Source organism: Equus przewalskii, chromosome 12 (assembly GCF_037783145.1).
Source record: "Equus przewalskii isolate Varuska chromosome 12, EquPr2, whole genome shotgun sequence".
Classification (NCBI taxonomy): domain Eukaryota; kingdom Metazoa; phylum Chordata; class Mammalia; order Perissodactyla; family Equidae; genus Equus; species Equus przewalskii.
In genome coordinates, this window is record NC_091842.1 from 26,433,784 (window position 1) to 26,451,091 (window position 17,308).

General features: G+C 37.1%; 1 protein-coding gene across 23 annotated transcripts in view; it reads left to right on the forward strand.

Annotated features, from left to right (window-relative positions):
* LOC103567621 (phospholipid-transporting ATPase ABCA3-like) overlaps nt 1-16,112 on the forward strand; it is a 223,642-nt gene extending 207,530 nt beyond the window's left edge. For all 23 annotated transcript variants that reach the window (XM_070568409.1, XM_070568408.1, XM_070568411.1 and 20 more), the window contains 2 exons: nt 15,505-15,578; nt 15,959-16,112. In XM_070568409.1, the coding sequence (XP_070424510.1) occupies nt 15,505-15,578; nt 15,959-16,099 (215 nt within the window). In that variant the 3' untranslated portion in view covers nt 16,100-16,112. The remainder of the gene's footprint in view (nt 1-15,504; nt 15,579-15,958) is intronic.
* Nucleotides 16,113-17,308: the final 1,196 nt, after the last annotated feature.

The window sequence follows — 17,308 nt, forward strand, 5'->3', positions numbered from 1 at the left end:
ATAAATACTTTGTCAGGAAAAAATACTTGAGGGAATTTCTTGCCAGTAGACCTGCCTTGCAAGATGTGTTAAAAGAAGTTCTTTAGAGAGAAAGAAAATGGCGCAGGTCAGAAACTCAGATCTACATAAACAAAGAAAAAGCATCAGAGAAGGAATAAGTGAAGATAGAAAATAAAAAGTTTAATTTTTCTTACTCTTCATTCACCTAACAGATAAAAATTTGTTCAAAATACTAATAGAGTGATGACATCAAAATGACCAAGTAGGAGTTTTCTACTGTCTTCCCCACAAAGAACACCAATTTTGACAGTCACCCACATGTGAGAGTGCCTTTGTGGAAGTTGGAGAGTCCAGCAGAGAAGTTCCAGGACACCAGTGGGCAAAAGAATCCAAACTTGGTCACATTTGTGAGTGTTAAGAGGAACAGTTTCACTTTACCAGTGTCACCCCAACCACAAGGTGGCACATCTCAATGCCAAGAGAGGCCTTCTTGGCCCATGAGGGAAGGCAAGAACATGTGAATGAACGCCTGGCTTCTCAAATTTTGTGGGACCCTGCCAAAGAGACCCACTTCTTTCTTGCCCCATCCAAAATACTCCTATTCAATATAGTACCAAAAGTTCTAGCCAGAGAAATTAAGTAAGAAAAAGAAATAAAAGGCATCCACACCAGAAAGGAAGAAGTAAAATTGTCTTTGTCTGCAGATGATATGATCTTATATATAGAAAACCCTAAAGACTCCACCAAAAAACTGTTAGAGCTAATAAATTCAGTACAGTTGCAGGATACAAAATCAACATACAAAAATCAGTTGCATTTGCATGCACTAACAACAAACTGTCTGAAAAAGAAATAAAGAAGGGTTGGCCCTGTGGCCAAGTGGCTAAATTCATGCACTCCACTTCAGCAGCCTGGGGTTCACCAGTTTGGATCCTGGGCATGGCCCTACACACCGCTCACCAAGCCATGCTGTGGTGACATCCCACATAGAAGAACTTGAATGTCTTACACCTAATATATACAACTATGTACTGGGGCTTCAGGGAGGAAAAAAAGGAAGATTGGCAACAGATGTTAGCTCAGAGCCAATCTTCCTCACCAAAAGAAAAAAAGAGTGAGAAATAAAGAAAACTATTCCATTTACAGTAGCATCAAAAACAATTAAATAGTTAGGATTAAATTAACCAAGGATCTGAAAGAACTGTACAGAGAAAACTATAAGACAGGGATCAAAGAAATTAAAGAAGATAAATATATATGGAAAGCTATCTCATGTTCATAGATGGAAGAATTAATATTGTTAAAATGTTCATACTACCCAAAGCAATCTATATATTCAATTTAAACCCTATAAAAATTCCAACAGTACTTTTCAAATAGAAAGAACAATCTCAAAATTTGTATGGACCTACAAAATAACCCAAAAAGCCAAAGCAATCTTCATAAAAAATAACAATTCTGGAAGCATTACCATCTTCATCTCAAACTATATTACAAAGTTATAGCAATCAAAAAGTCTGGCACTGGCTGGGGCCAGCCCCAGTGGCCTAGTGGTTAATTCAGCATGTTCTGCTTCAGCAGCCTGGGTTCAGTTCCTGGATGTGGACCTACACCACTCATCTGTCAGTGGCCATGCTTTAGTGATGGCTCACACACAAAAATAGCAAAAAGAGGAAGATTGGCAGCGAATGTTAGCTTAGGGCTTCCTCAGTAAAAACAAAAAACAACAACAAAAAAGTATGGCACTGGCATAATAACCAACACACAGACCAACTGAATATAAATCAAGAGCCCAGAATAAACTCATGAATATACAGTCGACTAATATTTATAAAGGAGCCAAGAATACACAATGGAGAAAGAGTCTCTTCAATGAATGGTGTTAGGAAAACTGGATATTCACATGCAAAAGAATGAAATTGGACTTCTTACACTACTCACAAAAATTAACTCAAGAATGTTTAAAGACTTTAGTATAAGACCCAAAACCACAGTTGAAGAAAACTTAGGGGAAAACCGCCTTGATGTCAGGCTTGGCAACAATTTTTTGGATATGACACCAAAAGCACATGCAACAAAAACAAAAATAAACAAATGAAACTACATCAAACTAAGAAGCTTCTGCACAGCAAAGGAAACAATCAACAAAATAGAAAGGGAACCCATGGGAGGGGAGAAAATATTTGCAAACTATATATCTGATAAGGTGTTAATATCCAAAATATATAAGAAATGCAGGCACCTCACTAGCTCTCCCAAAAAAGCCTGATTAAAAAAGGGCAAAGGATCTGAATAGACTTTTTTTCAAAGAAGACATACAAATGTCCAACAGGTGTATGAAAAGATGTTCAACATCACTAATAGTCAGGGAAATGCAAATCAAAGCCACAATGAGATATCACCTCACATTTGTTAGAATGGCTGTTATCAAAAAGACAAGAGATAAAGATGTAAAGGGGAAGTCTTGTGCATTGTTTATGGGAATATAAATGAGTATAGCCACTATGGAAAACAGTGTGAAGATCTTCAAAGTATTAAGAATAGAACTACCATATGATCCAGCAATCTTATTTCTGAGTATATATCTGAAGAAATTAAATCACTATCTCAAAGAGATATCTGCACTCCCACATTCATTACAGCATTATTCACAAGAACCAAGATATGGAACAACATAAATATCCTTTGATGGATAAATCGTAAAGAAAATGTGATATCTATCTACACAATGGAATATAAAAAAGAAAGAAATCTTGCCATTTGCAACAACATGATGGCCCTTGAGGGTATGATGTTAAGCAAAATGAGCCAGACAGAGAAAGACAAATACTGCATCATTTCACTCATATGTGGAAGATAACAAATACATGGATAAAGAGAACAGATTAGTGGTTACCAGAGGGGAAGGGGATTGTGGGGTGGGCAAAAGGGACAAACGGGCATGTATGTATGGTGATGGATAAAAATTAGACTATTAGAGGTGAGCATGATGAAGTGTATTCAGAAGTGGATAAATAATCATGTACACCTGAAATTACACAATGTTATAAATGATTGTGATCTCAATAAAATTTCTTGGAAAAAAACTATCCTTGGGGGCTGGCCCGGTGGCCAAGTGGTTAAGTTCACGCGCTCTGCTGCAGGCGGCCCAGTGTTTCATTGGTTCGAATCCTGGGCGCAGACATGGCACTGCTCATCAAACCATGCTAAGGCAGCATCCCACATGCCACAACTAGAAGGACCCACACTGAAGAATATACAACTATGTGCTGGGGGGCCCTGGGGAGAAAAAGGAAAAAAAAAACTATCCTTGAAAAGAACCTAACTGTAATTGAAAATATCTTTGGAGCAATTTATGCCCTAAGGCACTGATGAAAACAATTAGAACATTCAGTTAGCAAGTAGTGGAGTTTACCATTTGGATGTAGTCAAGGAAACTGAGAGTCAAAGAGAGCCCTGCTAAAGAAACTGTCATCCCAGGGTGACTGTGCACATGTCCAAGGTAGTACCCTCTGGGGAGCAACATCAGAGGTTTTTCACACCACAAGAGGAAGGGGGAAAATAGATTTCACTAAAAAGATACAGCCAATCAATAAATAAATAAACAAGCAAACAACAATCACAAGCCTTGGAGTACTAGTACCAGAGTTTGTACACTATATTAACTAAAATGTCCAGTTTTCAACAAAAATTATGAGACATGCCAAAAACAGGAAAATTTAACCCATACACAGTGTGGAAAAATCAAACAATGGAAACTATTTTTGAAAATGACCAAATGTCAGTCTTAACAAAGACCACGCTGCTATAATAAATATATTCAATAGAATAAATTAAACAGTGCTTAAAGAAGTAAAGGAAGGTATACTGAAAAATCTCAACAAGTAAAAGATATCAATAAAGAGATAGAAATCATTTTTTTAAAGAACCAAAAGCAAATTCTGTCATGAAGAGGTACAATAACTGAAATGAAAAGTTTGCCAGAGGGGCTTAACAGTAGATTTGAACTGGCAGAATAAGTAGCAAAATTGAAGATAGATCAATAGAGATCATGTGATCCAAAGAACAAAACTAATAAATAATGAAGAAAAATGAATAGAGCCTCAGAAACCTATGGGACACCATTAAACACATCAATATATGCAAAATGGGAGCACCAAAAGGAAAGGAGAGAAAAGAGCGAAAAATATATTTGAAAAAGTAGTGCTGGAAAACTTCTTAAATTTGATGAAAAACATTAACCTCTGCATCTGAGAAGTTCAAAATCTCCAAGTAGGATAACTACAAAGAGATCCATACACAGAAACATAGTAAAAATGCTGAAAGCCAAAGAAAAGGAGAGAATCTTGAAATCATTAAAATAACTTTGTATAAAATAAAAGAGGGAATCAAAAATGGGTAAGAAGTGACATCAAGGAAGATGGCAGGGCAGGAGGCTCCAGGAATATGTCTATCCACCTAGACAACAATTGTACTGGCAGAAACTGTCTGATGTAATTATTTTGAAATTCTGATGTCTATTTGAATACTTCCAGGTTCCAGGGGAAGATGTGGCCTACAAACTGTAGTTAATTTCAGTCAATTTCATACATTAATGAAGTAGTGGCTACTCATCCTTCAATGCCCAGCCCCATGGGAGGTAGCAAATCAGTGTTCCCAAAGGAGCTTGTGAAAGTAATGGTGGGCAATAAGGACCTTGCCCTCCAAATATCAGGAATCTGTGCCCTGAGCGCAGATTAATCCTTTGGATCAAGGACATGCAGACACAAAGGCAGGCCACCATTGTTGCAACCACCATCAGCTGAAGTGGATTTCAGGGAATTTAGAGGGAAAGCACATTTTTCCTTTTTTCTTCATTTTTCCCTTTTCCCCCTTTTGGATGTGAGACATTTAAGGATTACGATATTCAAAACTAACAGCATATACAAGGAAATTTAGAAAGTCATTTCACATGCTAGGGGAAAATGCATGCACAAAAAGGATCTGAGAAGACCTTAAGCTTATACCTCAAGCTGATCCCTAGCACACAGACAACATAGAACAATTTTTAAAAGATTTTTTAAACAGTAAACCTGGAGGAGGGGGAGAATCTGATTTCCAGAGTTACCACATTTTAAAATTCAAATGTCCACTTTTCCACAAAAACAAAATCCCAAAGTAACAGGAATGGTTTGGCCCACTCAAAGGGAAAAAATAATCAAAAGAAACCATCCCTGGAGCCAGCTCCATGGCCAAGTAGTTAAGTTCATGCACTCTGCTTCAGTGGCCCAGAGTTTCACCAGTTCAGATCATGGGCGTGGACGTGGCACTGCTCATCAAGCCATGCTGAGGCAGCATCCCACATAGCACAAAAAGAGAGATCTACAACTAGAATATACAACTATGTACTGGGGGGCTTTGGGGAGAACAGAAGAAGAAAACAAAAGAAGCTTGGCAACAGATGTTAGCTCAGGTGCCAACCTAAAAAAAAACCCTCTGTAGCAGATACGGTAAGATGTTGGAATTTACAAAAAGAAAAAGAAACCACCCCTGAAGAAGAACAGATGGAGGACTTGCTAGACAAAGGCTCAAACAAGGGTCTTAAAAATGCTCAAAGAACTAAGTGAAGACATGGACAAATTCAGGAAAACAATGTATGAGTGAAATTGTAAAATCATAAAAAGATAGAAAACATAAAAAGAAGCCAAAAGAAATTCTGAGCTGAAAAGTACAATAACTGAAATGAAAAATGCACTAAAGAGATTCAAAGGCATATTTGAGTAGGCATAAAAATATGCAAACTTGAAGATAGCACAGTTGAAATTATCAACTCTGAGAAACACAAAGAAAAAAAATTGAAGAAAAGTGAACAGAGCCTAAGGAGCCTGTGTAACAGCACCAAGAAGATCAATATATGCATTGTGGGAGTCATAGAGGAGAAGAGAGAGCAAAGGGGCAAAAAGAATATTAAGAAATAATAGCTGAAAACTTCCCAAATGTGTTGCAAGATTTGAATCTACAAACCCAAGAAGCTCAACGTCTCTAAGTAGGATAAATCAGAGAGACCTATACCAAAACACATTATAATCTAACTATCAACTAAAGTCAAAAAGAGAATCTTGAAAGTAACAGGAGAGAAGTGACTCATCATATACACAAGGGATCCTCATAACATTGTCAGCAGAGTTTTCATCCATGGAAATCAGAAAAAAAGTGAGTTGATATATTCAAAGTGCTGAAAGGAAAAAACTGTCAGCCAAGAATTCTATATCCAGCAAAACTACCCTTCAAAACAGGAAAAATGAAGATATCCTAAGATAAGCAAAAACAAGGAAGTTTTACAAACCAACATTCCCAATGAATATAGATGCAAAAATCGACACCAACATATTAGCAAATTGAATCTACAGCATATTAAAAGGATTAGTCACTAGGACCTGGGGGAATTTGTCTCTTGGAGCAAGGGTAGTTCAACATAAGAAAATCAACCAATGTAATCCATCACATTAATAGAATGAAGGGACAAAACAAATGATCATCTCAATTGATACAGAAAATTCATGTGACAAATCCAACAACCTTTTCTGATAAAAACTCTCAGAAACTAGAATATATATAATATTACATATATATATGTTATATATATATAATAAAGGGCATTTATGAAAAACTCATAACAATCAATGGCAAAATAATGAAAGCTTTCCCCCAAGATCAGAAACAAGACTAGGATTCCCATTTTCACAGCTGCTATTCAACATTATACTGGAAATTCTATCCAGATCTGTTAGACAAGAAAAAGAAATAAAAGGCATCCAAATTGGAAAGGAAAAGGTAAAACTATCTCTATTCACAGTTGGCCTGGTCCTATACTTAGAAAATCCAAAATAATTGACAAGAAAACTACTAGAGCTGAAAAGCAAATTTAGCAAAGTTTCAGGGTACAAGATCAACACACAAACATCACTTGTATTCTATACATCATCAATGAACAATCCATAGAAGAAATTAAGAAAGCAATTCCATTTACAGCAGCATTGAAAGAATTAAATACTTAGGAATAAATATAACCAAGAAAGTAAAAGACTTGTGCAATGAAAACTATAAAACATTGCTGGAAGAAATTAGAGATCTAGGGAATTACATCAGCAACATGGTGGAGTGAGCTGTTCCTTTTGTCTCTTCCCCTTTGAACTACAACTAAATTGACATTCATTGACCAGTGGAGGAAGCCCACACAGCACAAAAGGATGCCTGAGAGACCCACAAAGCTATACATCTGAGGGTGGATTGACTGGCACTCCATGAAGAGGTGGCAATAGGTGAGCACTCCCTGCCCTTCCCTGGCAGCCCTGTGCACATGCATGAACACTTTCCAGCCTGGTGCAAGCACTCATAGTATCAATGTGCCACAAAGTGAATGTGCCCCAGGGTGACCATAGGAAGAGGCAGTGGCGGCCCTTGGCCCACTCATGATTGCTTTCCTGGCAGTGGAGGAGCCCACCATGCCCCTACGGTCCCAAGGAGTGGCCCTGGCTTGGTCCCCTCAAGGAAGCCCCACTCACTAAGCACAGCAGCCAGTGGGACAGCAAGCTGAAGTGGTGGCACATTCTATGCAACAGGGTGAGAGCATTCCTGGCCTGCACAAGCTCCCACAGAATTGCCACACCCTGAAAGTGGGAACACGCCTTGGGGAGACTGAAGGAAGAGGCAGCAGTATTCCTTCACCCACTTGTGATCGCTTTCCTGGCATTGGGAGAGCCCACCAAGCCCCTGAGGCCCCAAGGAGCAGCCCTGGCTTGGACCCCACTAAGAAGTCCCACCCACCAAGCACAGTCTACACACACACACACACAAAAGCCCTCCAGGCCAGCACAAGCACCTGTAGTACCCCCAAAACTTCAAGCAGACCAGGTGCAATCAGAAACTCAGCTCCTGCTTCCCCCTAGCGGTAGCAAGTGGACTCTGCAATCTAATACAACCAAAATATGCCAACAAAAGATTAGTTCATCAAACACCATGAGAAACTACAGCAACAATTCAGACCAGAAGGAAAATGACTATTCTCCAGAAATCAGCCCTGAAGGTACAGAAATTTACAATCAAAATGGCAGAGAATTCAAAATAGCTGTCATAAAGAAACTCAATGAGTCACCAGAAAGCTCAAAAAGACAGTTCAATGAGCTCAGGAATACAATTAATGAGAAGAAGGAATAATTCACCAAAGAGATTTAAACTATTTTTTTAAAAAGAGGCAGAAATTCTGGATATCAAGAACACAATTAGTGAAATAAAAAAATCTAGAATCCTTAAAAAAATGGGGCTTATAGTATGGAGCAAAGAATTAGTGAGTTATGAGAATAGAAATATATAAATGCTACAGGTAGAGGAGGAGAGAGAACTAAGATTTTTTTAAATGAAGAAATTCTACAAGAAATATCCAACTCAATTAGGAAAAGCATCATAAAGATTATAGGTATTCAGAGGGAGAACAGAGAAAGGAGCAGAGAGCTTGTTCAAAGAAATAATAGCTGAGAACTTCCCAAACCTGGGGAAAGAACAGGATTTGCAAATACATGAAGCTAATAGAATGCCTAATTACATCAATGCTCAAAGATCTTCTCCAAAGCATATAATAGTAAAGCTGGCAAAAGTCAACAACAAAGAAAAAATATTAAGGGCAGAAAGGCAGAAGAAAATAACCTTAAAAGGAACCCTTATCAGGCTTTCAGCAGATTTCTCAGCAAAAACCTTACAGGCTAGGAGAGAATGGGATGATATATTCAAAATACTGAAAGACAAAAACTTTCAGCTAAGAATACTCTATCCAGCAAAACTTTTCTTCAGATATGATGGAGAAATAAAAAACTTTCCCAGATAAACAAAAGCTGAGAGAGTTCACTGCCACTAGACGTCGCCTACAAGAAATGATTAAAGATGCAGTCACACCAGAAACAAAAAGGCAAAGGACTACAAAACTGTGAGCAAGGAGACAGACACAAAAAATCAGAAAACTCCAGCTCTCTATCAGAACAGGGAAGGAAATATTCAAATTATAACTTAAAAGGGTATGAAAGCATCAAAAGTAACTATAAACACTTCAACTTAGCCACAAATTCACAACACAAAACAAAATAATTTTTAACAATAACTCAGAGGGGGAAGAAGAAAGGGATGTAACCTGCTTAGGCTAATGGAGATAAGAGGCTATGAGAAAATGGATATCTCATCTATGAGATCTTTGATATACACCTCAAGGTAACTACTAAACAAAAAATCAGAGCAGAGCCACAATTAATAAAAGGAGAGAAAACCTCCTCAGAAAACCACCAAAATGAAAAGGCAGTCAGAAATACAAAGGAAGGGAAACAACAGACACATAGAACAACTGGAAAACAAGAGATAAAATGGCAGTATTCATATATCAATAATCATTCTGAATATAAATGGATTGAATTCTCCAATCCAAAGACACAGTGAAGTTGGATGGATTAAAAAAACAAGACCCAAAAATATGCTGCCTCCAGGAAACACATCTCAGCTTTAAATGCAAACATAGGCTCAGAGTGAAGGGATGGAAGGTAATGCTCCAAGCTAATGGCAAACAAAAGGAAGCAGGTGTTGCTATACTTACATCAGACAAAGCAGACTTCAAGTTGAAAAAGAAAATGAGGGGCAGTATATAATGATAAAAGGGACATTCCACCAAGAGGAATTAACAGTTATTAATATATATGCACCAAACACAGGAGCAGCAAAGTACAGAAAGCAACTATAAATAGAACTAAAGAGAGAAATTAACAGCAGCACAATAATAGTAGGGGACCTCAACACCACACTTACATCAATGGACAGATCATTCAGACAAAAAGTCAACAAGGAAAGAGTAGATTTAAATGAAACACTTGATCACATGGATTTAATAGATATAGAGAGAGCATTACATCCAAAAACAACAGAATACATATTCTTCTCAAGTGCATATAGATCATTCTCAAAGATACACCATATGTTGGGAAACAAGGCAAGCCTAAATAAATTTAAGAAGAGTGAAATCATCTCAAGCATCTTTTCCAATCACAGTGCTATGAAACTAGTAATTAACTACAAGAAAAAAACTGGGAAAGTCAGAAATATGTGGAGACTAAACAAAATGCTATTGGAGAACCATTGGATCAAGGAATAAATCAAAGGAGAAATTTAAAAATATCTGAAGACAGATAAAAAATGAAAATACAACATACCAACTCTTTTTTTCCTTTCTTATTTTTTTTAATTGCAGTAACATTGGATTATAACATTAAATAACTTTTGGATGTACATTGTAATATATTTTGAATTATGTGTAGATTCATCATGTTCACCACCCAAAAACTGATTATAGTCCATCCCCTCACAACAACATACCAACTCTTAGGGGATGCAGCAAAAGCAGCCATAAGAGGAAAATTCATAGCAATGTAGGCCCACCTCAGCAAACAAAAACAAATTTCAAATAAGTAATCTTAAACTGCACCTAACAAAACTAGAAAAAGAAGAACAAACAAAGCACAAAATCAGCAGAAGGAGGGAAATAATCAAAATTGAGCTGAAATAAATGAAATAGGGACTTCAAAAAACAGTAGAAAGGGTTAATGAAATTAAGAGCTGGTTCTTTGAGACGATAAACAAAACTGACAAACTCTGGTACCACACTCACCAAGAAAAAAAGAGAGAAGCCTCAAATAAATAAAATTAGAAATGAAAGAGGAGAAATTACAATGGATACTGCAGAAATACAAAGGATTAAAAGAGAACACTATGAAAAACTATATGCCCACAAATTGGATAACCTAGAAAAACTGAATATATAAAGATCTCCTACAACTCAACAAATAAACAAACAACCCAATTCAAAAAGAAGCAAAGGACTTGAGTAGACATTACTTCAAAGAAGATATAAAAATGGCCAATAAGCACATGAAAGGATGCTCAACATCACTAGTCATTATGGAAATGTAAATCAAAACCACAATAAGATACCACTTTACACCTACTAGGATGGCTATAACCAAAGATGGAAATTAACAAATGTTGGTGGTGATGTGAAGAAATTGGAATTCTTGCGCATTACTGGTGGGAATGTAAAATGGTGTGACCACTGTGGGAAACAGTTTGGGTGTTCCTGAAAAAGTTAAAGATAGAATTACCATATGATCTAACAATTCCACTTCTAGTATATACCCAAAATAACTCAAAGCAGGGACTCAAACAGATATTTGTACACCAATTATGCACACTAATAATGTTCATAGCATTATTCGCAACAGCCAAAAGGTGGAAAGTACTCAAGTGTCCATCAAAGATGAATAGATAAACAAAATGTGATACAAACAGACAATGGAATACTGTTCAGCCATATAAAGGAATTACATTTTGATATATGCTACAACATGGATGTACTTTGAAAATATAATGCTTATTGAAATAAGCTAGACACAGAAGGACAAATATTGTATGATTCCACTTGCATGAAGTACCTAGAAGAGGCAAATTCATAGAGACAGAAAGAATAGAGGTTACCAGGGGCTAAGGGAAGTGGGGAGGGGATTTTTGTTTGATGGGCAGAGAGACTATGCTGGGGATGCTGAAAATGTTTCGAGTATAGATCATGACGATGAGTACACAGTATTGTGAACGTTAATATTAATCCTACTGAATGTCCAATTAAAATGGTTTAAATGGTAAATAAATATCATGCAAATTTAAGCACAATGAGAAAAAGACCAAGAAATTAGAGACTATCAAAAATGAATAAGGTAGATTGAGAAAGTTCCTTTTTTTCAAGTTTACTATGAATCTTAATTATTATTGGGTGTCAAATTTTATCTCATGATTTTTATACATCTATACAAATGATTTCATAATCTTTGGCCTTTTTTCTGTTAATGTGGTGAATTACATTGGTTGATTTTTTAACGTAAGCCAACCTTGTATTTCTGGAATAAATCTTATTTGGTTGTAATGGATGCCATATTTTATATATTGCTACATTCAATTTGCTAGTATATTATAAGTGTATTTTTATCTATGCTCAAAAGATATATTGGTCTGTAATTTTCTCTTCTTGTAATTTGTGGTGCCTAATTTTAGGATCAAAGTTATGCTGGATTCAGAAAATGAATTTTGAAGTGTACTCTTTTTTTCTACTCCTGAGACACATAGTAGGAATAAGTACATATGTCCACTAAAAAACATGTACAAGACTGTTTATTAAAGCAGTATTCATAATGGCTAAAACTTATGGGAGTTGGAATCTCATCAATGGTGGAATGGATAAATAAATTATGACACATTCATAATGGAATGGAATATGATTCAGTCTATTGAAGTGGAATATCATACATATACAATGGAATACTATTCATCAATGAGAATGCACAAAATACAACTACATAGCATACAACCCACACACAATATTGAAGGAGAGAAAAAGACAAACACAAAAGCTTACTAACTGTATGATTGTATTTGTATAATCAAGCAGTGTGATTCACTTCATGAAAATTCATTGAGCAGCATAATTATGAGTTGTTTACTTTCTGTATGTATGTGATAGTTTAGTAAAGAATTTTCCTGAGAGCCAGTCCTGATGGCCTAGCTGTTAAAGTTCAGTGTTCTCACCACTTTGGTGGCCTGGGTTTCGTTCCCAGGCATGGAACCTACCACTCATCTGTCAGTAGCCATGCTGTGACAGTGGCTCACACAGAAGAACCAGAAGAACTTACAACTATACACAACTAAGTAGTGGGACTTCACTGGGGGGAAAGGAAGAAAAAAGGAGGGAGATTGGCAACAGATGTTAGCTTAGGATGAATCGTCCCCTGCAAAAAAAAAAAAAAAAAAAAGAATTTTCTTGAAAAATGAACAAGGCAAAATTTTTAAAAAGCAAATAAAAACTTCAGAGATGAAAATTGTAATCACTGAAATTAAAACCAAATGACTATGATATGACAGCCTAGTTTTGAATCTCCCCAAATCTCTCACTAAAACAGAACACATAGAATGGCAAAAGTGATAACTCATGGAAAACATCTATAAAAAAAATAGGTGACACAGTGTCCTCCAACCACCCTAGAATACAAATAGGTGTGCCAAAACCACTGACAGCAACAAGACTCATGCACAATCTGCAGTTGTGCTGGACATAGGCAAGGGGTGAGAAAGGGTAATTTTGATATTCCTAACAGCAATGGAGCCTAGATATTGGGAAGTTTTGGAGAGAACAATGTTTTGCATTCAAAAAGTAACCAAAACAAGCAGTAAACATATAAAAAGGTGCTCAACATCATTAGTCATCTGGGAAATACAAATTAAAACTTGTAATGAGATACCATTACCCATCAAAATGACTAAAATTTTTAAATTGACCATACCAAGAGTTGGTACAGATGTGGACAAAAGGGACTCTCATTCATGTCTGGTTGGAATATAAAATACTTCTAAAGTTTTGGCAATATCTACTAATGTTAATGATACTCAAACCTCTGCCCCAACAATTCCACTCTTAGGAAAATGATTTCATATAAGCATCAGGAGGAAGGTAGAGAATGTTCAAAACAAAACTGTATGTAATAGCCCCAAACTGGAAGCTGTTTTAGTTATCTCTTGCTGCATAACAAATTACAAAAAACCTTAGTGGCCTAAAACAACAAGAAACACTTACCACAATTTCTGTGGGTTCCAAATTTAGGAGTGGCTTAGCTGGGTTGTTCTGGCTCAGGGTATCTCATGAGGATGTAGCAAAGCTGTTGGCCAGGGCTTTAGTCATCTGAAGGCTCACTGGGGCTGGAAGATATACTTCCAAGATGACTCACTCACATGGCTATCGACAGTTCTTCACCACGTGGGCCTTTCCATCGGACTGCTTGAGCGTCCTCACAAGGTAATGGCTGGCTTCCTTCACTTCAAATGATCCTAGAGAGAGAAGGATAGAAACTCCAATGTCTTTTATGAACTAGCCTCATAAGTCATACTCTGTTATTTCTGCAATAACCTACTGGTTGCTCAGGTCAGCCTTGTTCATTGTGGTAGGGGACTAGAGAATTTTGTGATTACTAGGAGGAAGGGATCATTAAGGGCCATCTAAGAGGCTGGATACCACACCATATGTCCATCAAGAGTAGAGGTGTAGTCATACACTAGAAATTTTATAGTAATAAAAATAAATGAAGCTGTACACAACAACATGGATGAATCTTAAAAATATAATGAGTGAAAGAAACCAAATAAAAATAATACATACTGTATGTTTGCATTCATATGCAGTACAAAGAAGGCAAAACCAAACTATTGTAATTTATGGTTCCATACTTAGGTAATAAAACTATAAAGAATAGCAAAGAAATGTTTACCATAAAAATCAGGACAGTAGTTGTCTGTTAAGGGGTAGGAAGTGAGTCTTGGTAGCGGCACATAGGTGATTTCTAGAGTGTGGATGTCAGTTACATGTTTGTTAACTTTATTATAATTCACTAAACTGTACATCTATGTTCCATACACTTCTTATGCATTTGACATATTTCACAATTTAAAATGTTTTTTCAAAATTTTACTTACTCATGGAGGCTATGTAGGGACTCATTACAAAAGAAAATCACTGTTATTGACGTATAGCTTATTTATTTTAAATATTTTAATCCAAATTAATTCCATTTGCAATAATCTTCAACTATGTGATAATAAATATAAATGCATCCTATCAATTAGGAATGCCTACAATATTACTACTATATTTTCAAAAGGTGTAATATCTCTTTTCTCCAGTGAATGCCTTCACATTTGTGTTTTATTTTCATGAGTTTTCTCTATCCTTTAGGGTGAAGGTTGCCTAGTCATGAGAATAGTATAGAGATCCTACTCTGCACACACACAACTGAAAAAAGAATCCACACCCAAATTTTATGAACATAGTTTCAGGACAATATTTAGAAACAGAGACTTATTGAACATTAGGATTCATGTAAGTAAGGTTTAGCATCATGAGCATGTGAGCTATCAATTTTTCCATGCTTAAAAGTGATTATCAGGGGCCAGCCCCTTGGCCTAGTGGTTAAGTCTGTGGGCTCTGCTTTGGTGGCCCATGATTTCGCTGGTTCAGAACCTGGGCGCAGACACGGCACTGCTCATCAGGCCATGCTGAGGTGGCGTCCCACACAGCACAACCAGAGGCACTCACAATTAGAATATACAATTACGTACTGGGGGGGCTTTGGGGAGAAGAAGGAAAAAAAAAGTGATTATCCTACCCTCTGCAATTTTTACAACCTACGGGCAGTAAGATCATATTTCATGTAGAAGTAAATCTATTGAAATACTTAACAAAGTCACATATATTAAAAAGAATGGGCTTTGGGATTATGTCATCTTTTGTATTACCTGCATATATTCTATATTCCATTGGTGTGGATAATTAGAATGGGAATTATTTGGGAATTATATGGGGCTCTGCTCTGCTACTCACCTGTCAAATCTTTTCTTTCGTAGGTAAAATGTTAAAGCAGAAGCATCAAGGAATTGTTGGCTACCACATTCCCGGCAAGGAAATTTGCTGGGGAAAGGTGATTGTAGAAATCATACCCTTCTAACATTATGTGTTAATAGAGGACTGATAGGAAGCATTGAGATTCAAGCATGTGGAATGGAAGCCTGACACTGGCAGAGGAGGAGAAACTTTGTTACTTTTTAAAGGCCCCTGTAGTTTGATTGAGACTTCTGACCCTAAATTCTATTATTCCATACCTACCAAGAGAATGGGAATGAAGAACTGCCTCCTCTTCTCTCTTTCAACCATCTTTTCCTTCTACTTTCTAACTTTCCCCTTCTGTATCTTTTGTCCCTAAGCATAAACCTGGCAGGAAATTGGGGAATGATTGGGTGGGGAAATGGTCCATATGAGGATATTGCAGTGGTAACACTACCATTTTTCTTTCTATTAAAGATGTTTAGTATTTTGGAGGAAGCTAAAGTGCTATTCAACCTAGAAGACTATTCCGTCAGTCAGATAACACTGGAACATATCTTCCTAAGCTTTGCTAATACTGATAAAACGGAAAATGAGCAAGAAATAAAGGTGGTATGAGATTTAGTTCCAACCAGGGACCCTTATGTCTTTCTTAAACTGCTGACTACAACTTGATACATAGAGGCACTTTCTCTCTCTCTCTCTCTCTCTCTCTCTCTCTGTCTTTCTCTCCCTCCCTTCCTCCCTCCCACCTACCCCCTTCGCCCTCCCCCTCCCCCGCCTCGCTGTGTGTATACACACGTTCAACCCGAAAGAAGAAAGTTTGGAGATTAAGGTAAGTGACCTGTTGTCAAGACCTGAACTATGAAGGGTCTGAGATTTTACCCTACTTGAAAGTTATCGAGTTAGCTTACCACAGTTTAATGAATACTGGCAGAAGGCGTTGGAATCCTGGGTCAAAGACACTAGACTTCATTATTCACAGCAATAGCAGTAGTCAGAGATCATATTTGTGCCAGTTCCCCAATCCCTAATTCTCACAAGGCAACAAAAGAAAACCAGGTAACACCTGTACATTCAATTGTGTTACAGGAGAGGAACCCTGAGCTTATGGAAACCAAATCTTTTATAATGGGCAGTAAGTAAGCATGCCTGACCTTTGCTCTGGATGGAAACATTCTTATTATACTGAACATTAAGTAAACCTTCCCTCTGATCTGAGGGAGATATTATCTCTCTTCAAAGGCCATTTGCTCTACAATCATCCTTGCAAAAATAGTCCAAAACAAAAAGGTAGCTAGGGCTTCTCCTTGTAAGTCATGAGGAAATGCAAGTGACCCATGAAGAAAATTGTTTCCCAATAATATCTACCCCTTGTTTCCACACAATCTTGGCTTCTGGCAAATTTCCCCATGAGTATGCCACCCCATCAGCCATTCTGATTAATCTGAGATTGGGACCAAATTTATTTAATTTGTCTCACAACTTTTAAGGCTACTACCAATAGAACTCTGAGCAGCATGATGAAGCTAACCTCTAGTATTTGACCTCAACCATGCCTCCCAGGGTCTCAGGTCCAATTATCTGAACAAATCCTAAAAACCATTTATGTTTACCTTAGAAAATCAAGTGACTTTGTCCTTCCATTTCTGTATTGACCATTCCACTTGCCTGAGGCATTAATCCAGGTATAGCAGAATGTACTAATAATTACATTGACTCCACCCTGGCCTGCAAAGAGAAAGTCTAGAGAGGTTCTATCATCCTAAACCACGTTGGCCATGATATTCTGACCTGAATGCCTTCCAGAGTCAAGATGGCATTTCC